We start from the raw sequence: 24928 nt of genomic DNA, 5'->3' as shown, positions 1-24928 counted from the left end.
GGGTTGCCAAACAGATATCTTTTTGCTAGTAAAATGCTCTGATTAGTTATGGCAGTCATATATTAATATTTGAGTAAAAAAAAATCTGTTTCTGCCCTATTTATTTTCTTTGCAGTTAGGCACATAGCCATTTATTTTTGTGCCTAGAAATATTAAAACTGGGTTTGACAGATCAAACCATTGACAGATATGACTAAAGCTATTTATACAATTATAGTTTTCAGTACCAAAGTGTTTACTTTGATATTTTGCCAAGGGGATAGTGCCAACTTAAAAAATGCTAATTTATTCCAAGTTTTCACTTTTTTCTATGGATTTTGTATGTATCTTCTATCTTCGAGCTGCCTAAACCTTCCTTGAAACCATATCGTCCTATCACAACTCCAGCAGTACTAACTCTCAGAAATCTGCTTTCTTTTCTCAACCATTCACCTGTTCTCAATACCACCCCTAAGACTTCCATTCCGTTTACCCCACGTAGCTGAATAACTGAGCCTCGTCCAAAGGGAGCCACCATGTGAGAGTAGTGATGGTGAATTCTCAACTTTCCCTTTGGAAGTATAGTTTTTTTCCATAACTTTAAATTCTGCTCATTGTGTTCAGGAGACCAAGCATTTCTCTTCCTTCCCCGGGTCCACTCACTGCCTCACCTGCTCTCCCAGTAAACATGTGCAGCAAGGGAAAATTCCATTACCTGAAAAAGCAACGCTTGGGGAGTTAACTTTCTCTTATGAGCTTGGTTGCAGACTGTTTTCCTGCTGCAGATTCCCTGTCCCAGAGCTGCTCTGGGCCTGTGATGCAGTGGTCAGTGTTCTTGTCTGGGATCTGGTGACAGCTGAGGCCTTTGTGTGACTTCGTGCAAGTAACTCATATTTTCTCTACTTAGGTTTCCTCACTGATAGATGAGGTAGTTAAACTTCATATTCAAGGGCTGTTTGCTTCTAAATTTCGGCCCAATAAATTTTTGATACTCTTTATTGGCCTCTTAGAACCTCAGTAGTTAGAAAAGTCAGGAAGAAAAACAACCACAATTGTGCAAATAATCTCTAGTTTATAGCTCTCTCCCTGCCCCCACCTTTCACCCTATTTGAAGGTTGTGGTAGGCCTCAGTTTTCATTTCCTAATCATATGATTTATGTTCGCTTTATTTCTGTAGTTGAGATGATTTTTATTGGCTTCTTTCAGTGTCATAGAGAATGGTTATTTAATCATTCAGTCACTTCCTTTTATCCTCTGAAGGCTAGTGCTATAATAATCTAATGAACAAAAAAAAGGTAATTTATTTTAAACATACAACATGTAAAATTTAATAGCACTTGTACTAAATGAAAACCAGAAAAAATTAAAATGCTTAGTATTTTAAAAACGTTGTCATAAGATAGTTACCCAGGAAGCTCTGACAAAAATAGAATAAAAAATTATTATTCACATTTACTGATTTAAAATACTCAACTGTGGAAAGAGAAACTATAGTATTTATTACATTTTGTGCTTCTACTAGGTACTCACACGTTTAGAATTGTGAGAATTGTGCATATTCTAGAATTGTGCATATTCTAGAATTGTTTGCAGTGGTTAAATAATGTACTGTAAAATTTATGTGGAATCCTATTCCTAGAAAAAGGTCACATTTTTAATCAATCTGATTAGAAAATAATGGAAAATGAACTAGAGTAAGATGTATAACCATGTACCATGGAACTGTGATATTTAATGGAAAATTTAGTATGAAAGAAAAGATTTTGAAAGGAGATTCTTTATATAATTTTGCTGCTATTTTTGAAACTTTGAAAATAGGAAAAGAATAAAGAGAAAATGTAATTAAAAAAGACTTTTTCAGTTCATAGCTCTCGGCAACAAAGAGTTTTGCCATCTTTGACTTCTTTCTGACATAAAACCCTCATGAAATGCGGCATATGCTGTGTTAGTGATCAGAACCATTCTTGAACAGGATTAATCTTCTCTCGGAAGAATGTAGCCTTACTCAACATCTCTAGGAAGTAAGGTTAAACACGGACTTCTAATGGCAGAAAAGCTAGATCACAAGTACAGATGGCACTAATAATCTGACTTTATGACTCATACTTGAGGAGAGCTAGTCTTTTAGTGAAAATGTGTTGGTACTGGGTTTAGAATAGGAGCTCCACCAGTGGATGGGATGAATCTAAAATGTGCTCGCCTCTGGGCTCCTGAGCTGTGGTCAGGCACTCTGTTTCTTATCCCTTTTTTCTCTGTCACTGCTGAGGTAGGGGATGGTTTCAGGAAGGTAAAGATCATTTCACTTCATTCTCACAAGTCCTTAGAGGGCCAGTGTCTCCAGGTGAGGGATGTAAGCCACAGTGGACTGTGTCTGGTACTCTGTGGGGCCAGGATGGCAGAACGTGGCATTGAGATTCCAAGCCTGAGTTCCCTGCAGGACCCTGCATTCTCCTGGCTAGTATTCCACAGAGATACTGTCAGCATGGGAAACTGAAACAGGATTTTGTGAAAAAATTTCATTCCCGCTAAACAGCCTCCTTTATTCTTATTCCTCTTTAATGCATCCCTGTTGTTGTCAACATGTATTTTCTGCTTTATCAGTGACATTTGCATAAACATTTTCACTGGTTTTACTCTGATTTGAGGCAGTCCATTATCTGGCTGTGTTTTTTCCCCAGCAGTACTTTTCATTATTTCTCAGTATGAAAGATTTTAACCAAATCAGTCTGTTTGGATAATAAACTGATTATCTGGTTTCATATCTACATAAGCATATTTCTACCTTTTTTTTTTTTTTTTTGAATCTTGTTTTCTGTCTTAGAAAACTCTGCTTCTTCCCCCCTTTACCCTATTTCCATTCCATCTTTCCCCAGCCATCCTTTGACTATATGGAGCAGATAAGAGAGGAGAAAGCCATGATTTCATTGCATTATGGGTATGCTGATACATTAAACTCAATAAGAGTCTAATTTGTCGTTTTTATAAAAAAGCCGAATTGGTTAAAATTGCTTCAGTTTCTGATTTGCAGGTTAAAGTGGTCAAGATTGCTAGATAAACTTTTTTCTTTTTTTTAATGTGACACCTAACATATTTTACAACTAGTGGAAAGAATATTAGAGTCAAAGTGTAGTGACCCTTATTCTTTTATCAGATCTGTTGCTTTTAAAGCTACTTACCTTAAGCATTATCTTTCTCATCATGATTATGATGATGATGATAGTAGTCACAGAAACAGTATTACTCTTATGAGAATTATATAAGCAAGTGCAACAGAAAGTGTTCAGTGCAATGCCTAGTAGATGTTCAGTCAATATTATTTAAAATTTAAGGTTATTCGTTTCTTTGACTTTTTTCTTTATGTAGACCAGAAAATGTTTCAGAATGTGGCAGGTTACTGCTGTTGAGAAATAAACTGATTTTTAAAAACTTAGAATCAGCCTTTTTCTTGAGGATAAAGATAGGAAAATAAAATGTATACATTTTCTAACGAGTAAAGGATTGCCATTTGGTCAGGTTGAGGAAAGGAAGTTCACTAATAAAATTTTTACTCACCTTCATCTAAAAATTTTAACCAGTATAACAAGACAAGGAAAAGATTTCAATACTAGGAATAAGGAGACAAATGTGTCATTATTTGCTGATACCTGGAGAACCTGTGACAGTCAGTAGAATAATTATTAGGACTGATACCTGTATCACTGTTTCAGGTTTCTCTTCTGTACATTCAGCTGCCTCTTGTACATGACTATGTGGAGATAAAAGAGCTCCTCAAACTACACGTTTAAAACTGGACTAGGTCAAAACTGTTCCTCATTTGTTGCTGAATTAAATAAACAGCACCATCATCATCTGCCTGGTTACTTAAATCCTTCTTTCTCCTTTAGTCTGCAGGTACGTACATACCTACAGACATTTACTGAGCTTCTGTTATGTTCCAGGCTTGATGCTCAGCATACAACGGTGAACAAAGTTCCTGCCTCTAGCAACTTGCTTTCTAATGGGAGAAGAGAGACAGTATCAGATTTATGATATGTGAGGAGTAAGTGCTTTGGAGGAGAAAAAAGGCAGAGTGATGTTGATAGAAAATACTGGGCGGGGGTTGGGGTGCTATTCTGTATAAGGAAGTGAGAGAAGTAAACCTTTTCTGTTAAGGTTTAACAGGAGTCTTTCGCTGCGTTGTGGTGAAGAGACTGCAGTTGGTTAAACTTGGAAATGGGGAGACTAGTTAGAAAGCAATTGTGATCCAGGTGAGAAAGGATGGTAGCCACAAGCAGGGGAGTATAGTAGCCCCTGCTTATTTTAGTGAATATTAAATTTTAAATTTAACACTAAATTTTAGTGAATATTTTAGAGTTAGAATTGATGGGGTTCACTGATGGACTAAATGTAGTTTTGGGTTAATGGAAAGAGGATGACTTCAAGCTTTGTGACTTGAGCAATTGCAATAAGAGCATTCCCATTTCTAAGATGAGGAAAATTCCAGGAAGAGCAGCATGGAGGTGTGTGAATGTGGGTTTTGGACACGTGAAGTTGAAGGTGCCCATTAGACATCCAAGTAGAGGTGTGAGACTAGGCAGTTGGATAGTCAAGTTGGAACTCAAGAGATGGGTCTGGACTGGATTCTGCTTTGAGGGCTCATCTATTCTCTCCATCCTGGTGGTCTGGGTGAGGTCCCATTTTTTTCTCATTTGGATTACTACAACTCCCTTCTGTCTTGCCCTTCTACAATTATTTTTGCCACTCTTTCAATACACCTTCAGTAAGCTGAGTTTTTTCTATAATTCAGTTCTTTTGATGTCTCTCTCATGCTTAAGCCTTCACCGGCTCCATGTTGCTCGGAGGATAAAAGCCAGAATTCTTATCATGGCTTAAAAGGTCTTGCATGATCTGATGTCTGATTAATTTCTGGTGTCATTTATTTACACCCAATATTCTTTGTTCTTCTTCTTTAATTAATTAATTAATTTATTTATTTTTGGCTGCGTTGGGTCTTCGTTGCGCGCACGGGCTTTCTCTAGTTGCGGTGAACTGGTGCTACTCTTTGTTGTGGCGTGCGGGCTTCTCATTGCAGTGGCTTCTCTTATTGTGGAGCATGGGCTATAGGCACGTGGGCTTCAGTAGTTGTGGCACGCAGGCTCAGTAGTTGTGGCTTGCGGTTTCTAGAGCACAGGCTCAGTAGCTGTGGCGCATGCACTTAGTTGCTCCGTGGCATGTGGGATCTTCCTGGACCAGGGATCAAAGCCGTGTCCCCTGCATTGGTAGGCAGATTCTTAACCACTGCGCTGCCAAGGAAGTTCAGCTCTTATTATTCTTTTTTTTTTTTTTTTTTTTTTGTGGTACGCGGGCCTCTCACTGTTGTGGCCTCTCCCGTTCACAGGCTCCGGATGCGCAGGCTCAGCGGCCATGGCTCATGGGCCCAGCCGCTCCGCGGCATGTGGGGTCTTCCCAGACTGGGGCATGAACCCGTGTCCCCTGCATCGGCAGGCGGACTCTCAACCACTGCGCCCCCCAGGGAAGACCCCAGCTCTTATTATTCTTAATTCTTTCTGTGCCCTTCAAGTTCTTGCGGAACCTGAAACACTATCTTTCCATTATCTGTCTGTGTCCTTCCTTCCCGCACCCTAAAACTTTCTCACCTGACTAACTTCTTTTCGCTTTCTAGCTTTTGCTTAGATATCATTCATTCCATGAAGACTGTCTCTGGCAAGTATAGGTTAATTTTCTTTAATATCCTGTGGTTCTTACCCAAACACTGAAGATATATCTATGTACTGTAATTGCCATTTACTTTGCAGTCCTCTCTATTGGTCCTTAAATTCTTTGAGGTCAAGACATCTCCATTTTGTCTAGCATGGTCTTTTTTAATTGGTGCTTAATAAATACTTCTTACTTGAATGAAAGAATAAATAAGTAAAGTGAATGATTATAAAACATATATGTAAAATTCAACAGTTTCTGTATTCCAGCAGTAACTAGTTGCAAAGTATAGTGGGGAAATGTAGAATTAATCAGTACCCCCAGGAGTATAATAGGAGTGTAATAGACATACTTAAGATACCTAACACTAACAATAAATGTACAGGATGCCTACGCAGAGTACTGTGTTAAGTTAAAAAGTTATAGACACATGTCATGTTCATGATTAGGAAGTTTAGAAATTGTCAACATATCAAATTTGCCTGAATCTGTTTACAAATGCCTTGCAATTCAAATACAATTCAAGTGGATTTTATTTTTGGAACTTCGGAATTACTCTAAGGTTCCTGTGGAAAAATAAATGAGAAAAGTGAAGCAAGTTTAGAAAAGGAAGAAAAGTAATTTGAACAGCCAATTATATAGTAAGATATATCATAAATCCTATAGTGCTTAAGACAGAATGATAATAGCACAAGAGTAGTACATGGAACAGTGGAGCAGAATTAGAAGTCCAGGAAAACACATAGACTAAAAGTGTAATATAAAATCAGTTGAGAAAGATGGTTGATTATTCATAAAATGATAGAGATAATTAGTTAATAAACATTTTGAAAAGTATAAAATTTGATCCCTATTTCACACTGTGTACCTAAACATGTAATTATAATGCTTTTCTGATATACAAAGAATTTAATTATAATGTGCTATCTTGTATGTGAAGATTGTTTTCGAAGTTATTCTTCCTCAACATTTGTGATTTATTTGTACGTATCTAACTAAACAGTTTGATCCGTGTTCTTTGTTATCAAGATCTTAATTTTGTAAAGATGACTTACGTTCATCAGAAGTGCTGTCAACGTATGCAAAAGAGACGAGAGGAAAGATGACAGGATCGCTTTATAGGTTACAGCTGTTAACCTTGACTCTCATGTGCTGTGCTATAATCACAGTTCATATATTGTTGTTTAGCATGATGTATTTATTCTCTTACTTATTTTTTAGCAAAGACAGAGAGGTTAAGTGCATTTGCTGAGTTTTAAAAGCTCAGATACAGTAGGTTGATTATCAAAATTTGAATATTTTTCTAAGATTTGGAAAACGAATTGTAAACATTCTACTCTTCAAGTTTTACATGAGCTGTCTTTTTAAATGAACAAGGTATATCAAACGTAAAACAGCTAGGTGTTTGTTTAGCGGTCTTAGAGCTAACTCCTTAACCTATCCTAAGTGTAATACATTTACTTTTATAATTGTGTACTGTACATTGTTCAAAGGAGCTAACTGTACTTATTCTTCACCTGATAGCATTGGTTTCCATAGTGCACATCAGCTTTGTTTTTGTTTTTGCTGTTTAGACCTCTAAATATTTACTCTTAGTAGTTTTTCTAGGGAAAGAGCCGCCACTCCCTATCTGAAATAGTTTAGGTCTTGGGATATCTATTATTCTATTATTTTTATAACTGATTTAAATGATTTATATCTTTTTTTAGATTCTTTTATTACAAAGTTCATATCCTGTCTTTTGGCAATTGAGTGCCCACCACCCTTAACATGGATCTATCCTTGATTTTACAGAGAGAAGAGAAGAAGATTTTGAAGAGAAGAAAGCTATTAAGAGAAGAATTAAAGAACTTAAATTTCTAGATTCTAAAGTTGCCCAGAACCTTTGTAAGTATCAGATTTCAATACAATTAAATTAGTGAAACACACCACTGAACACACTGGTTCGTTTAAATTATTTCATTTTCTTTTTGACTTGCTTTTCATTTTATGTTAATTTTATTATTATTTATAATAAATTCAAAGATAATTTTCCTTTTCTTTAGGTAAATTATGAGTTAAATTCTTCAAAAGATTAATGCATATTAGAAGATAAAACTAAGAAAGGGAAATATATTTCCCGTAACTGAAAAGAGACCTACCCTTTAAAGTCTTTCTTTTAAGTATAACAGTAAAGAATTATGGAATTTAGGTGATGACATAATATTTTGAAAAATATTGGTGGTGGATTATTTCTTGTATACCGCTGAATCTCTATTATTTGTGATACTTGATCACACACAAAGGAGGTTGGAATGTTAATGGAAATAAGGATGATGATTAAAATGAATTCTGTTATCCCATCTGAGCAGTTCAAAGCCTTTCCTCAAAAGTACTGACTGGAAATATTTTAGATTTAATTATTGTTACAGGAGCTAAATTCTTAGTATTGAATTGTTTTCCTGACTGAATTATTGTGGGAGAAGAGGGCAAATAGTTTTGCTTTTGACTGATTTCTAACTGCATCTTAAATGCATCAAAGATAGTTCTATTTGGAACTGAGGTAGTATGATCTGGATATATTACTTTTCTGATGCTATAAGAGGGATAAAATGTGGAGAGTCTAGAGGCATGAAGAGCTAACATGGCTTTTAGTCTGCTTTTCAATTATTACATTCCTCAAGTGAGCTTTTTGCAAGTATTGGGACAAAACAATTCTTGATGAGAGGATAAAGATCCATGCTATTGATTAAAGAGGGAGTTAAGTTAGTGTACAGAGAAGGCAGAGTTGACATTCCTTTTGTGAAAGGTTTGGAACCCTCTTGTTTTGCAACTCATTATGGCAGAGGGCCATCTCTTGTCTGCAGTGTAAGCCTGACAGAATCCCCACGGGCAGTGTGCAGACATTAGTGCTATTGGCCAATACACAGTTTTCTATTTCTGGGCACATACCTGCCCCTTTCAAGTTAGGTGGTACCATGTGACCTGCTTGGGCCAATGAAAATATCAATGGGGATGAGGTAACTTATGTGTGGAAGCGTTAATTGCTGATGGGAGCAGTGCTCTCTGCTCCGCACCCAGAGTGGTGTTCATCATCCTGATATGAGGATGATAAGTAAAAGAGCCTGTCTTCCTGGTGTGTGATGGACATGTAGTCTGAATTAGAAATATGTTTTGCAGGGGAGGTTAGACCAGTGAAATTTTGGGGTTTGTTATGTGATACAGATATTTCAGGGCATTTCCCTCTTAAAGGAACATTGTCTCTGTTAAAAGCATTAGTAACTTAGATAATGTCAAAAAGTTCTATACTCTGTGATTTGAAAGATGATTTTTGTCTTGAAAAATGTTTATGACCTGCGTTACAAATTGTCTTGTTAGGTAGGTGTCCTAAAGAAATATCATTTTGAGTATAATTCTTTTTAGACGGGTTAGCCATGATAAGATAGCCTAAATAGCCATCTCAAAGTTGAATACTTGACTTGTTGAATAGGGTTCTACTTACATATTACACACATGTGCTAAATGGGATTTCAAATTTAATTGTAATAGCTGGTGTGCTAGTTCTGTATTTAGCTCTTTAACCTTTACCACAGTCTCATCATGTAGGTAGTAGTATTGACATTGTAAGTAGGGTATCTGGTGGGTGTAGCAGTTCAGTGACTTGAAAAAGATTGCTGATTTTGAAAATGGCCAGTAGGTATAGGGCATATTTATTCCTGTTTAGAGATAACAAAATTATATTATCATAAAGAAGGATATTGTTGTCTGGGTTGCTGTATCTAGGGCATATGTATTCATTCATTTAATTGTTATACATGTTTTAATGTATAAGATCAAAAGGTCAGAATTCATACCAGGTCATCATATTATGAGGTAATCCATCTCAGATTATTCTTACCCTCTCTGATTGTAGCAAGTGTTATGATTTAAGCTTTAAGAAGCTTTAGCAGCCTATAATCTTTACTGTAATTATAGTCTGATTCACAGCTGGTTTTTGTCTAGGAAATTCAGAGTCTTCTGAGATACTGAATTCTGAGAAGAGTCTTGTGATGGTGACAAGACTCTATCATATCACTTAGAAATCTAAGATACTTTCTCTTAGATTTCCCTTAACTGAAATATTTCACAGAGTTTTGCAGAAAGGATCTAAAATCCACAGATTTATTTACCTATTTATTTAAAGGTGGGTTGGGGTCCCTATATTTTGAGTTTGTAAAGGTTTTGGCAGACTCTGGGCTCAGTTTAAAAGATAGAATTCTAGCCATTCTAGGATCAAGAGATGGCTCAGGAGTTTTACAAGGTTCATATGCTTTACCAGATTTTTTGGAGTGGGTAGTAGAGCTATAAAGGGAGGAACCCTGAAACCTAGGAATTAATGTAAAGGTTTAAATATTTGTAAGTTCCCTTGCAAAAAACATGTGTGACTGGTTCCAAAATCTGCACACTTTACACTCCTTCACTGCATTCAAAGCTTCCCACTGGGGTCAATATAATCACATTTTGAAGGATAAAATGCATGCTAGTACAAAGATTCAGTTTAATGGATATTTTTTAAGCTTTAAATGAGTATCTCATTATTCTCAATAACTTAAAAATTTTTTTAAAGGTCTATGCTTATTTTCTGATTTGTGTTATGCATTAGGCCATTTTCAACTCTTCTGTAGTTTATTTGCCCTTAGTTATAGCAAATGTTTTCCCCAAAACTTATTCATAAACTATAAAAAAAACATAGTTCAATCTTTATAAATATATCTGTTTAATATATATGTTAATTATGGAATAATACCTGAAAGTAGTGGATGAATTACAAATATAGAAGAAAGTTAAGGAATAAGTTACGTCTGTCTGCAAAGTAGATTTTTCTATTCACATTTAATTTTTTCTTTCATGTATAATTGTATGTTGTTAAACATGTATTATTAATTGTACATTATGTTATTTATGTTTATATAGTTACGTAATTGTATAAGTGAGATCATATAGTTGTTTTATTTGCAAAGTTAGGGGGTCCCCAAGACTACCTTCACTTCTGACACCAGTTGCAAATTTGGGGGTCCCCAAGACCACTCTTAAGTTTGATAATTTGTTAGAAGGACTCACAGAATTGACTGAAAGCTGTTTTACTCATGGTTATAGTTTATTAGAGCAAAATGGTACAGATTAAAATTGGCAAAGGGAAGAGGCATGTGGGGCAGAGTCCAGGAGAGTTGTAAGCATAAAGTTTGTAGCTGTCCTCTCCCAGTGGAGCCATGGACATTAGTAGCTTCTCCCAGCAATGATGTGTGACAGTTCTCACAGATTATTGCCAATAGAGATGCTCACCCTAGCCTTGGTGTTCAGAGTTTTTACTGGGTCTTGATTATAGCTGAACCCCCATATGATGGCCTTAGTTCCCAGCCCCTCCACAGTTCAAGCTAATATTGTGTGACCCAAAGCCCCCACCATAAATCACATTATTAGCATAAACTGTCTGGTGTGGTCCAGTGAATGCCCCAGTAAACAAAGACACTTTTTTCGCACAGGGCATTAGGGCTTACAGAATACCTCATAGGAGCCAGACCTTACTTGGGTAAACTTAATCCTTTACCACACAGTATGTCACCATTTTCCACCAGATGCATTTTGTTTTCATATTATTCATTTAAATTTGTTTTAAATATATTGTTATGATGTATTATACATACGAGAGAATATATGAAATGCATGATATATAAATCAAACATTCATACCTAAAGAAATGGAACATTACTGATACTTAGGGACTTATATATGACCCTCTCTAATCTTATCCCCCTTCCTGTGAGAAGTAACCTTAACCTGAATCTTGAGTTAAATATTCCCTTCCTTTTTTCTCTACAGTTTTACCAACCACATACATGTTCCTAAACAATAAGTTGTTGGTTTTGACTAATATTGAATATTACATGTATAAAATCATACCATGTTAATTCATCTAGCTGTAGTGTATTCATTTTCATTGCAGTTTAGTGTGTATAACATTCTTTGAATATTATACTTTATTTCATTCGACCTCTGGGTTGTTTCCTACTTTTGGTGATATTAAGGGTGTGGCATACTATAGTTCTCAGGCTAAATGTCGTCCATTGCCTGCTTTTTTAAACAGGTTTTATTGGAACTTAGCCAGGGCTGTCTTTTACATATTATCTATGGCTGCTTTGGGGGCTGCAATAGCAGAGTTGAGTAGTTGCAGACAGACTCTGCAATAGCAGAGTTGTGTAGTTGTGACAAACCTAAAATATTTACCATGTAGCCGTTTACAGAAAAAGTTTGGCTTTTCTCTAAGTATACCTCTACCCTAAGTATATATACCTGTTCTGCATTCGTACCAATTTTCTCTTCCAGTATCAAAGCTTGAGTGTTCCCACTGTACAAACTCTCCCATGCTTGGTGTTTTACAAGAAGCTAATGTAGCTTTAAAGAAAAAATTATGTTTAGGACTTGTTGAGCCTCCTTGTTCTGATGATTTGTCTCTCTCTAAAATTCTGGAAAATGACATTTTCTCTTTAAATATCCTTCTTCCCTGGTGTGTGTGTGTGTGTGTGTGTGTGTGTGTGTGTGTGTGTGTGTGCGTGCATGTGCGTGTGCGCACGCACGCGCGTGCATGCGTCTGTGTATGTGCATGTGTTCCTTTTGGAACTCCAAGAAGACATTTTTAGGTGTCCTTACTCATCTTCTATGTCTCTTAACCTAGTACTTTTCCATCTCTTTGTCTTTGTGTTTTGGGTAGCTTCTCTGCCTATGTCACCAATTTTCTCTTTATCTGATGTCTAATCCGTGTGAGTTTTCCATTTCAGTAGCTAAATATATATGTTTTTATTTTTAAAGTTTTTTTCTCCCTCAAGTCTTTGTTTCTCTTTCATAATGTTCTTTTCTTTCCTGTCCAGTGTTTCAAACTTTTCTTTCATTTCTTTAAGTAATTATTTCATTTTCTCCAGGATTTCTATTTTCCTTTCTTTCACTAACAGCTCAGAAATAGATTTAAGATTAAGATAAAAAATAACTTTTAAGAAATATTTCAAGGTTCTCTGTCTACTTTGCCATGCTGCCTGAAATACAAAACTATAATTTCTTTCTCTCAATTACTATATTATGCCTTGGTATAATTCTTTCCTTTTAATCTTGCTATTTAATATTATAACCTTTTCTACGTTTTGTTATTGTGTCCATGGTTAGGTTTCTTGAGTAGAATTTACTGTCTCTCAAAGGGAATTTTAAGGATTCTGATTAATCTTACTATCTTTCTAAGTTTGCAATACAGGTACTATCTTAACAATTTGCCTTCTCAATTTGCTTACTTCTGATGTTTAACATATTATTTATTATTTTTTTGTAACTTTTTTCTTATTCCTTTGCGTTTTCATACATTTTTCTCATTTTCCTATTTGGACCTCACTGTTTTCTAAATGAAGTGGGAGAAAGCCCTCTGAATTTTGAGGCAGGTTCATCCCCTCAATTTCCTTGCTTTCTAATTGTTTTAAGCGCTTTTAATTGTTTTAGTGTTTTCTTTTTATTTTGTCAGATATCAATCTTTTCATATGTTTTTCACTGATTTTTATGATTAAGAAGTTCTTCTCTAACCATAAATGAGCTAATTTGCCATGCTAAATTTCTTTTAGTATTCCTATTTGTTAATATTTATATTTAATCCTACAATCATATGCAACTTGTTTTATACATGATGTACAGATTTAGATTTTATTCCCTCTCTATCAATTATTCATTGATTATCTCTTTGAGATCATATATATATATTATATTTTTGTGCTTTCTAATGTCTATAATGGGGTTATCCTTTTATAATTCCACTAATCTCTATCTTTTACAATATCATTTAGCTCCTTTGTTCCATCTTATGCTTGGGATATTGAGGGTTATACACATTTATAATTTCTAGCACTATTATCCCACGTTTATGTGTGAGTTCAAAATGTGTGAATGAAGCTGATAATAAGAACACAGATGGTGCTCTCGTTGTTCGTCTGCAATTGATCCATGGTATCCTCAGGAATACAGCCTTACTCCAAGAAAGATCATGTTTTCTCTGTCTTATGTAAAATAGTGTTTTTATATGAAAATACCTACAAGTGAAATGATATGTTTGGTATATAAAACAAAGTAGTAGGTAGTGGTAGCAAGGTCTGTGTGTGTTCAAGAAGTGACATCTGTCACTGGACAGAAGAAACAATAATACTAGTCAAATAAGGGGGGAAACAGTAAAAGCATTAAATCTAATGCTATGAAAATATTCTTATATACTTTTGAAATCATTGTGTTTTAACATAAGATGTATGAGGTATAAAAATGGAAATAATGTTGAAATTCTCAGTAATAACATATTATCCCATCTAGTCCATTTGGACAGTTTTCCATTGAAATTTGTGTTCTAATATTGCATATTTAAGCTTTAGTTACATAAAAAAGGTATTTCTCTGGCATATTGTCTACAATATTTCTGAACAGTGAAGTGCTATTATAACTTGGAAAAGTGTTAATGCACTGCTTAGCAGTTTTCTTAAAAAAATTTTTTTTCTGAACTATTTAGTAAGGCCAGAAGACATTATGCAGGCTAATAACACACATGTGTAGATAAATATTACATGTACATATTGAGGTTTTATGGTTCTTTTCATTACAATGTGATATCTCTATAGTGTTCTAAACATATTTCAGTTTTCTAAAATCACATCAAAATTGGCACCATTCCTATGTTAGGCTAATAACTAAGCATTAAAAATCAACCTCAGAACCAGCATAATAATATAGGACTGTTGTTTAAACACTAGTTCTAAAACTGGAGAAGGGTATAAAATGTGCTAATGAAAGTTTCCCCCACAGTAATTATATTAAATAATTAAAATCTCTCACTTTATGAGAGTGAGAGATTTGATTTTATATTGATTTTATATATAGAACTACATCTCAAATTGTTTTCTTACCTTCTTCATTATTAACCTTTTTTTTCCTCTTCCTCTTAGCAATCTTCCTGAGTTCTTTTCGGGTGCCATATGAGGAAATCAAAATGATGATATTGGAAGTGGATGAAACACAGTTGGGAGAATCTATGATTCAGGTAAACAAACAGGCAGAGAACTTAAATTCCAATATTTCATTGCAAGCTTCTCATTAAATAGAAATCTGTAAGTGAAGCAAAATTCTTAAACTAAATCATTCAACTGGAAAATCATTGCTGCATAATTAGTTTGAGCATAACTTCTGCATTGCCAGGAGATAAAGCTCTGCATCTTCTCTTAACTGCAAACTAAATATAATGCTATCAAACGATTACATTTCAATTATTTCAAATGACTGTTTTTGAAAGGCAAATTGTTTACTTTTATATGTACGTTTATGTTACAGTTAAGACTAGTAATATGCTAATTTAAATTTATTTGTATAATCCTTATAGAATGTATTTTTCTTGGGCTTATATGTCTTATAAAGGTATATTATTGTTTGGTATAGAAGACTGAGGGAATTTTCTCTTTATTTAGAGTTACCTTGATTAACAACCCTTACTTGAGTCATTTGTGTTCCCATGAATTCTAGAAATTTGTTTGCATGGTATTCTGAATCATTCAGAAGGCTGGAAGATTTTTAAAGTATTTTCTACTCACAGGATTATTTAACGAATGCTAGTATGGTTTCAGAATTACTTGCTGAATTCTATACATAAGGTACAGTAATGCATGTCTTGACAGAGTTTAAAGTTGGAGAAGCAGACCACAAATCATACAGTGAGAGAATAATATCTTCAGTTTGCTGTCTTTTATTCTTATTAGTTATTTTAACAACTGATTAAAAATATTCTAGATGTTTTAATCCATTGTTAACAACTGATTAAAAATATTCTAGATGTTTTAATCCATCAGTAAGTGGTATCCTTGGAAGTTCTTGGTTTTGTCTGTCCCATCTTCTAAGTGTGGTGGTAATATATAATCCCATCAGTGATTTGTGCTGAGTCTCAGACTCATAAACTACCTAATTCAACAAACCTTTTTCAAGCATTTGCTTTTTCCTCTAGTAGTTTCTCTTTACTACATTTTGTCTTTATTCCTGTTGATCATGAATGTGCTTTGTTCTTGAGAGTAGATTTCCAAGTCCCTTCAATAAAATATTTCTACTTAATGCATATGTAATTTTTACAATGTATTTGTTAAATATTTACAGAGTAGCTTTTAAGTTGATTATATGAATATTTTGGATGATCATGTGGCTTTTGTTGTTTGAGATGGAAAAAAGTTTGCATTTTAAAATTCATGTCCTAAGAACATTCAGTTCCATATAATTTATTAATATATTAGTTTTCTATTACTGCTTTAACAATTTACCACAAATCTAGTGGCTTACTATAAAACAAATGTATTACATTTTTGTAGAACAGAAGTCTGGTGTGGGCCTTACCGTGCCAAAGTCCAGGTGTCAGCAGACTTGCATTCCTTTCCGAAGGCTTCAGAGGAGAGTTCATTTCTTTGTCTTTTCCAGCTCCTCATGGTTGCCCGCATTCCTTGGCTTGTCGATGCCTCCCTTTAATTTCGAAGCCAGCAATGTTGCAGCTCTCTGTTCCTGTCTTATATAGTCATATCTTCCTCTTACTCTGTTATTCTCTCCCTCTTCCACTTTTAATGACCTTTGTGATTACATTGGGCACATTGGATAATCCAGGATAATCTCTCTAGTTTAGGGTCAGCTGATAGCAACTTTAATTCCATCCCAAACCCTAATTCCCTTTGTCATGTAACCTAATATTTCACAGGTTCTGGGGATTAGGTGTGAACATTTTAGTGGGATTGGGGCATTATTCTGGTTATCACACTTGCTAAATATAAAACCAATCTTATGAATTTAAAATCTAAAAATTTAGTTTGGACATATGCAAAGTCTTCAAATATTCATTAACAATAAGAATTTTATGCTATTTGAAGTTTTGTTTTTAATTTTAAAAATACTTTCTAATTGTAAAGTGAAGAACTTGCCTGTTTTGAACAGGGCATGGAAAAAGCATTACTTTGTAATAATCATTATTTTGGTAGGCTTTGTTCATTATCATGATCTTATTATGGCATATCTAGTTATTTATTCATATATAACAAGATGTCAGTATTGATGTCATCTTTGCATGTTATTTTTCCACCTCATTGTTACCCATTTACCTTTGTCCCGTCAGTCTTTAATTAATTAATTAATTAATTTAGCACGTATTTCATGGTGCTCACCACGTGCAGGGCATGGTGTTAGGCTCAATCGGACATAGACTTTACCTTTCTGGAGTGGCAAGGGAGATGGCATTTATATATAACTATAATACAGGATAAACATGGCTGTGTTGATAGAACTAGGTAATGTGCTAAGTGTGCGTATCTGTGTGTAAGTGTCCTTAAAGGTTGAATATGGCATGTATGTAGAAAAGAGCAGAGGGATCCTGTGAGGGAAAAGCTGGGTGTGTGGGGGCAACTGAAGAATTTAGTTCGATAGGAGCTTAGGATGGGAAATATGATAAAGGGAGAGACAAAGGAAGGTCGGGCCTGTACTCTTATAAATCACAATAGTTTCATTACTTTAGAAAGCAAAAATAATGAAGTGAAAAATTAATGAATTTGTGATGAAAGATGAAAACTTAAGTATATATTAACTAAAAATACTTAAGGGGATATGATGATTATCTGAAAGGATGCTGAAGAAATTCAGAAGCCCAATGTAATAAATAGATCAGATGTCAACTAGAATGATTAAAAGAAAATATTAATAACCAGGTGTTTTGATCTCAGGCAATTCTACTAAGGGAAGCTTCTGTTTATATGGGAAAATCATATACCTTTATTGTTTTTATTCAGTTTGATAGTATTAATGGTGAATACTTTCTTTAGGGATGATCTTAAATTGCCACTTTTTTGTTTGTTTTTGGCCAGTCAATCAAGTTTATGTCCAAAGGTACACAGTGAGTCAAAAACTTGTTCTTTGATCTAACTCTTTGATATGTAACATTCTCTAACATTATTTTTTAACTAATAACACCTTTGGGTTTTTTTTTTCCTCCTTAAATATATTCAGCATGATGTAGGGTTAATTATAATTTGTACTTGACTTTGGGCTTGTACAGAGTTTATAGATGGTGTAATTTGGAATTGTGAGCACCAACCACTCTTTTCTTTCTTAATTTTAATATCCGTATACTAACTCGCTATAATACTATTATAGTCGATTATATTTTGATTATATTTTGATACAGAGGATCTATATAGACTTTGTCTAAGGGATTTTTTAACAGAGAAGCATAATTATATGTATTCCCTTGGTCTTTCTCCATTGGGAGTGTTTCTGTTGTCTAAGTGTGTGGCTTGTGACATGTTGACATGTCCTGAAATGGAAGTGATCCATTTCTGTGGCTGTGCGTGGACAAAGGAGCCAGAACAACCAAATGAACCTGTGGTTTCTGGGCTGCAGATGATATAGGCAAAGGGCTGTTACAGCCATGGCACTTAAGTTCTCTCTATATGCTTTCATCTGCAAGGTGTATCATCCTGTGTCTTCAATGCCTTTTCAAATTTTCTTTCGCATCAGAAAAGTTACTTTGTTTTAGAGATGTCTTCATTTTTATTATTAAAACTGTAATCATGTTGGTTAAATCTTGCAAATGCTGTCATTACAATTCCCTTGATTTCTTTTCCATTCTTTACCTTGCCTATTAATAGCAATATGATGATTTCTTTTATCCCTGTGAGTGAAGTGCTAAAATATGTTTGGCTTTGCCTGAAATTTATGACATTTAATTCCCTAAAGCTGAAATGTAATTGATCACATTTATCCAGGTGAGAAAGCTGTTCCTTTGGTATAGGTTGAATTCTTCTTTCTCCAATATATAGCTAATCAAATAAACATTCAGTAGTACTTGATTTGAATATATAATAACCCTGGATAGAGAAGAGGAAAATTGGTTGCTTTCAAGATGCAGAGAATGTAGCTTAAGGTTTAGTATTAGGGAGGTTACCTAGAAATAAAACTAAAGATTAACTTCTTCAATGATTTCCTTCCCATAGTTTATTAAAAATTTTTCCTAGAATTTAAGAAGCAAATTTAGTGAAGATATTTTCTTTTGGTTTTAATTTTTAGAACTTAATGAAGCATCTTCCTGATCAAGAACAGTTAAATTCACTGTCTCAGTTCAAGAGTGACTATAACAACTTATGTGAACCCGAGCAGTTTGCTGTTATGGTAAGTACTGTCTCTCAGTGTCAGCTCTCTTTGGAGGGGATTTTTATACTGTGCAAAAACAGAGAAAAGGAAATGTAAGGCTTTTCACATCATCATTGCTCAAAAACATTTAATGTCCATCAAACCTGAGGATATTTATGGGAAATTATCTTGATTTTAAACTATATATTGAAATTCTAGCCATAAATGAAGTCCAAGGATTTTTTTCAAAAGCATAAACATGATTTTTTTTAAGTTCTCTTTTTAATGTCAAAATATAAAATGAAACCTGTACTCCTAAGACTAGAGAGTATATTTGTGATTTATTCTAGTGCTGTGTATTCCAACATATTGCAAGAGTAGCTTCAGTTTTTTGTTCTAATCATTCACGTCAGTTCATCTCATATTTTAGACTCTGAAATTAGAAATATAGTCTCTTTCTTGGCAAAGAGGGTGAAAAATGAATACATTTTAGAAAATCTTAAAGACACCTTGATAATCACCTTGTTCTGGCTTCCTACTTTATAGAAGTTGGGGTCTAAAGAGGTGAAAAAAGACTTTCCAGTGTTATATATTAGTGGTATTGTAACTTTAAGATTTTTTATCAAGCTTTCTTTTCTCCTGCTCTTTCCTTCTACCATTAAATTATCATTTTGAGATTGGTTACACTCAGCCATCATGATGATATTTTAAAGTAGTATTTCATTTTTTTTAATATATAAGATTATTTTTTTCCTGCAGCCTTCAGCTATATTATTACCAACTTCCAGGGACATGATGGAATTGTATTTGATATAATTTTGAAAATTTGGATTGGATAACTAAAGGACTATGTCTACATACTATATTTGGCATGCTGTCGACGTTTGCTCTTAAACTCCTTCCTGTGTCTTCATGAACCCATTCTACTCAGCCCTTCCTACAGCACCTCCCCTCCTCCCTCACCCTCCATCCTGAACCCAAAGTTCACAAACTCAGAAGAAAAAAAAGCACCTTTTTCCTGTTCACAGCCTTATAATTTTTATTATGAAACTTTTAAATTTATTATCTTTAGAAAAATGCTTTTTTTTTTACCCAATTCTCCAGAGTACTCTTTCCTCCTCATCTTGTTTTTCTCTTTTCTTTTTTTTTTTTATTTCCTTATTTATTTTCTTTCACCTGGTCACTCTGTCGTTCTCTTGATCCCTGTTTGGCATAATATCTTCCATATGAGACACAGGAGAATTTGCATTACATTTTTAACCACAGACTACTTAGAGTTTTGATTTTTGCCCATCTTTTTTGACTCTTGAATGAAAAGCATAACATGTAAAATTATAATTTTGAAATATTCCCATCCACATTAAGCCTGAAACACATACAAACTTATGTGAAAATGTCTATTTAATGAGTAACCTTTTATGTTGCATATCATCACAGAGATTTAAAACTATTCCCATGTTCTTTCTAGTGATTGTCACAGAAGAATGAACTCAAACTTGCAGATATTTCAGGTTTATTTAAATAGCCAGGTTATGCCCGCCTTTGAAAACGAGAGTTCACATCAAAGAGATATGATTTACAAGCAATGTGCTCAGAGGGATCAGAAAGTTAAAACAATTATATTCCCAGATACCAGGGCTAGAGGTTATAGTTTTGATTTTAAGACAGAAATGGATCGCTTCCATTTCAGGACATGTCAACACAAACTTGACCTTGACTCTCCACATTCCATGCTGGATCATACCTGACTACAAATGGAATATAATGAGAAAGGAGTGACGCTGTTGAAAACCATCTGCTATGGAAATATAAACAGAGCTTCATTACCTGTTGATTATGAATATTCCTAAAAATATTGTTTCAAGTTCTGGTTTGTGTTGTACTAACATTGTAAAATATAATTGTCTTGGTGAAGAAAGCAGAAAGACAGTTGAAGAAAAAATGAAAACTTTCTATATACTCTTTTTTGGGAGAGGGGGTGACAAATGGTAATGTTCTTCAACTTCACCTTTTTTTCCATATCAATTATTCACCATTTCCAATCTGGCTCTCCCTACTTCTCAAACTCCCGCCCATCCCCCAAAAGACAGGAAAATTTGCTTAGAGTTCTCAACAATACTTGAGAGTTACCCAAAAAATGATGAACAGCATGGAATGCCTTGAAGTTTTCTGTTCTCCTTTCTGGATTAAAAGCTCGATAAGTTCACTAATTCATTAAAGAGTGATGTGTTTTCAATTTATCAACATTGTATAAATGATATAAATTTGGTGGTTTTAGGAAACTGATTATAATTACCAGGTACATTTTTAAAGATTCCCATAATGCTGTTTTATTTTTATTATTATTTTTTTTGCGGTACGCGGGTGTCTCACTGCCGTGGCCTCTCCCGTTACGGAGCACAGGCTCCGGACGCACAGGCCCAGCGGCCATGGCTCACTGGCCCAGCCGCTCTGCGGCATGCGGGATCCTCCCACACCGGGGAACGAAACCGCGCCCCCCGCGTCGGCCGGCGGACCCTCAACCACTGCGCCACCAGGGAAGCCCTGTTTTATTTTAAAAGTTATATGCTTAATGTAATTGTGTATATGTCAAAGACGGGCTGTTATCTTGAGGTAAGCTAAACTGCAGATTCCTACAAGACTTTTCTCTTGTAGAAAAGCCTTTACTTATTGACTAAACCTACAGTGCTAATCATTTCTAGATGAAAAATCATCACAGAGTCATAAACAAGGAAGAGTCAAAGGTTGGGATAGCCTTTGCACCCAAATAGGGCCAAAGCTTGCCTTTTTATTTGTTTTCACTATAGATAGACTTGCTGTTAGCTCTGTTTCATCTTCAGGTTCTATACACTGATATTGTGATTTCTAGCATTGTTTTCATGTTAACAAAAATCAGTTAAAACCCTGCAGTTATGTTACTTGCCAGTCAGTTTACATTTTTCTTTTATCCAGTTATGTAAATTCATTAATTTGACTCATGTGAATTACAGAAGTATTCTTTTTAAATAAACACTCAAATTTGATACAATCGATAAAGTCACTAAGGTTGTTTGCATTATATAATCAACTTTAATTCCAAACAAGAATTATGTAAAATAGTAAACAAACAAAATGCAGCTTACCTGGACATCTGTGTTTGTTTACATTATTTCTCTTTGGTAGAAAGGCAGTGTTCAAAAGTAACACATCTAAAATGCTAATAACCAATGTCAATTAAAGACCAAATAGAATGTATAAAATATAACATATAAATTAGAAATATGTTCTACTTTTGTCATGTATTACATACAACTATCCAGGGTTCTATGTCCTATAGAGTATGGTATACAAATATAGTATTCAGAAATATGTGAATATCCATTAAGTTGTACATCCTTTAAGCTTTCTTTCAACCACTAAACCATTTGCTATGTCTATATTCTTTCCAGGTTTCCTGTAATACAGAGTTTCATATCCACTTTTATTTATTTCTCCCTTGAAATTGGAAGCAAAATTCTTTAATCCTGATATTATCTCTATTCTTTAAAAAGCAGTCTTAATGCAGGTGTAGTAGACCTGGGTACTTCTATGGTTCTAAGGGTTTAGTCACTCATCTGTTATTACTGGTAACTCAGAATCTTAAGGTATCTCCCTGAACTAATTCTCCCTGCAGCCCTTCTGACTCGGGCATTGGCCAGTTTGAGCAGGACAGTTCTCAGGTGTTCCAGAGCTGGCCCTGTCTATGCCTTGTAGTCTAGTAGTGGTGTTGCCATGGTGGTGGCTGGTACCTTTTAGAACTGATATCCAGTGCTGTGAATTCAGGACCTAGTAGTTTAATGCTATTATTGACTTGTTTTGTGGCTGATAGTGTATTTATATGTCCTTTGTTTTCCAGGGGATTTTGGCATAAGAAAAACAATAACCCATCAAAAAGTCTGAACAAGCTGTCATTTAATGTTGAGAGACTAAGTGTTCTAGTCAAATGGTATTTTGTCATTTTAGAGGAGCGTTCTGGGAGGTGGTTCATCTCTATATCTTTCTGTGTGACTTGAAATGAATGAGACCGTTTACATGCTAATTTTATTTGTTGGTTTAGGTTTTGGGCAGAAGACACTGAGTACTAACTGATGTGCTGAAGTTGAAATATTCTTTTCCCTGGATAGTCCAGGACACAACTTTTTGCTGAGAAATTGGTTCATATTTGGCATGTCCTTGCCTCATGCTTTATTCAACTTAATTTTCTATCAATAAGATTTAGAAATGAAAATATTCTTTCTAGAAACTCTCACTCATTGGATCAGTTACCTGTCTCTTTTCTTGGATTCTTCCCTTCCCTCTTTAGCCCCAGAACCTTCTCATTTATTTCCCCAAAATATTGCCTACTTACCAAAAGTTGGTTCCCATTGTGTAGAACCTGATTTTAGTTACGTGACTGTATTTTTATATTAGCAGTGATCTTCTGATCAATAAGCCATTAGGTAAAATCACTGTGCTCACAGTAGCATGGTTAACTGTGTGAGAAATAAGATATGTAAATATTCAGTGGGATCACAAGATTTAGCTGAAGTTTAGAAAGAGGCCTACAATTTGCATTTGAAACTTGGTGTACTAGACTTTCTTTGATTAAAAATGCTAGGTTTTTGAGTATTTGTTTCCACATTATTTAGTTCTGTTAAGCTGCCTGTTCTTCAAAGGAATCATAATGTTTATAGGAAATTGAATTAAACAATGTTCTTTTTGTGTACTGTATTTTGATCTACTACCATTTGGTGTCACTGCAGGGTAGGACTTTTAAACTTTGTGCAGTAGAGACCTCCTGTTTTGTTTTTTTTTTTAATCAAAAAATGTTGTAGGAAGTTCATGCAAATTTCCCTGCATTAAAAATGCCTCATTTTAAAATACACCTAAATATTCGTGTTATAAAATATTTAAATAGCATATAAAAATATTGAATACAATGTAGAAGCTCCTTGTTTCTCACTACCCACTGCATTCCATATAAATGATCATTTTTAACATTTTGTTGACTTTCTGATCCTATTTCTTTGTATTTACAAATGTATGCATGTTCATATGCACATTGTTCTGAACGTTTTCACCGTGAAATATGTTTTGGAGGCTTTTAGTTTTATAATGTGTTGTTTTGAAATTCCTATGTGGTATTTCATGGTCCCTACTATGACTTTTTCTGTAACTATTCCCTTAATGAAGGATAGTTGAAAGAAAGCTTCAAGGACGTACAATTTAATGGATATTCACATATTTCTGAATACTATATTTGTATACCAAACTCTATAGGACGTAGAACCCTGGATAGTTGTATGTAAGTAATACATGACAAAAGTAAAACATATTTCTCATTTACATGTTATATTTTATATATTCTATTTGGTCTTTAATTGACATTGGTTATTAGCATTTTGGATGTGTTACTTTTGAACACTGCCTTTCTACCAAAGAGAAATAATGTAAACAAACACAGATGTCCAGGTAAGCTGCATTTTGTTTGTTTACTATTTTACATAATTCTTGTTTGGAATTAAAGTTGATTATATAATGCAAACAACCTTAGTGACTTTATCGATTGTATCAAATTTGAGTGTTTATTTAAAAAGAATACTTCTGTAATTCACATGCGTGAATTGAAGATCCACATTACTTACCTAAAGGAACGTTCTGTGTTTTGGGAGAAGCTTGGTTCTTTGCACATAATAGGAACGTGATAAAATAGCAGTTGATTAAGTCTTTCGTTTGATTGTGTGGAACATCTTGTAAAGTTGTGAAATAAGCAATGAAATGCCACTGACCATCCCTCACTAGCTCCCTAAACTGCTTCAGTTGCTTCCCATAACTTTTACATGGATGTCTAAAATTTTTAGAATAGCATTAAAGTTTTAAAAACAAACAAACCAACAAAACTTCATTGAGCTATAATTGACATACAGTAAAATGCACATATTTAAAATTTGCAAAATTTGATTAATTTTGACATAAGTACACTCATGAAACCATCACCATAATTAAGATAATGAACATACCGATCACCCCCAAGTGTTTCCTCAGACTTCTCCATAATCCCTTCCTTCCTAGCCACCCAGTCACC

General features: G+C 34.5%; 1 protein-coding gene across 4 annotated transcripts in view; it reads left to right on the top strand.

Annotated features, from left to right (window-relative positions):
* DIAPH3 (diaphanous related formin 3) overlaps positions 1 to 24928 on the top strand; it is a 547054-nt gene that overhangs the window by 248175 nt on the left and 273951 nt on the right. For all 4 annotated transcript variants that reach the window (XM_060287828.1, XM_060287826.1, XM_030830361.2 and 1 more), the window contains 3 exons: positions 7471 to 7563; positions 14652 to 14746; positions 18784 to 18885. In XM_060287828.1, the coding sequence (XP_060143811.1) occupies positions 7471 to 7563; positions 14652 to 14746; positions 18784 to 18885 (290 nt within the window). The remainder of the gene's footprint in view (positions 1 to 7470; positions 7564 to 14651; positions 14747 to 18783; positions 18886 to 24928) is intronic.

This window comes from Globicephala melas, chromosome 18 (genome assembly GCF_963455315.2).
Source record: "Globicephala melas chromosome 18, mGloMel1.2, whole genome shotgun sequence".
Taxonomy (NCBI): Eukaryota; Metazoa; Chordata; class Mammalia; order Artiodactyla; family Delphinidae; genus Globicephala; species Globicephala melas.
This window is presented reverse-complemented; position numbering and strand designations above follow the sequence as displayed.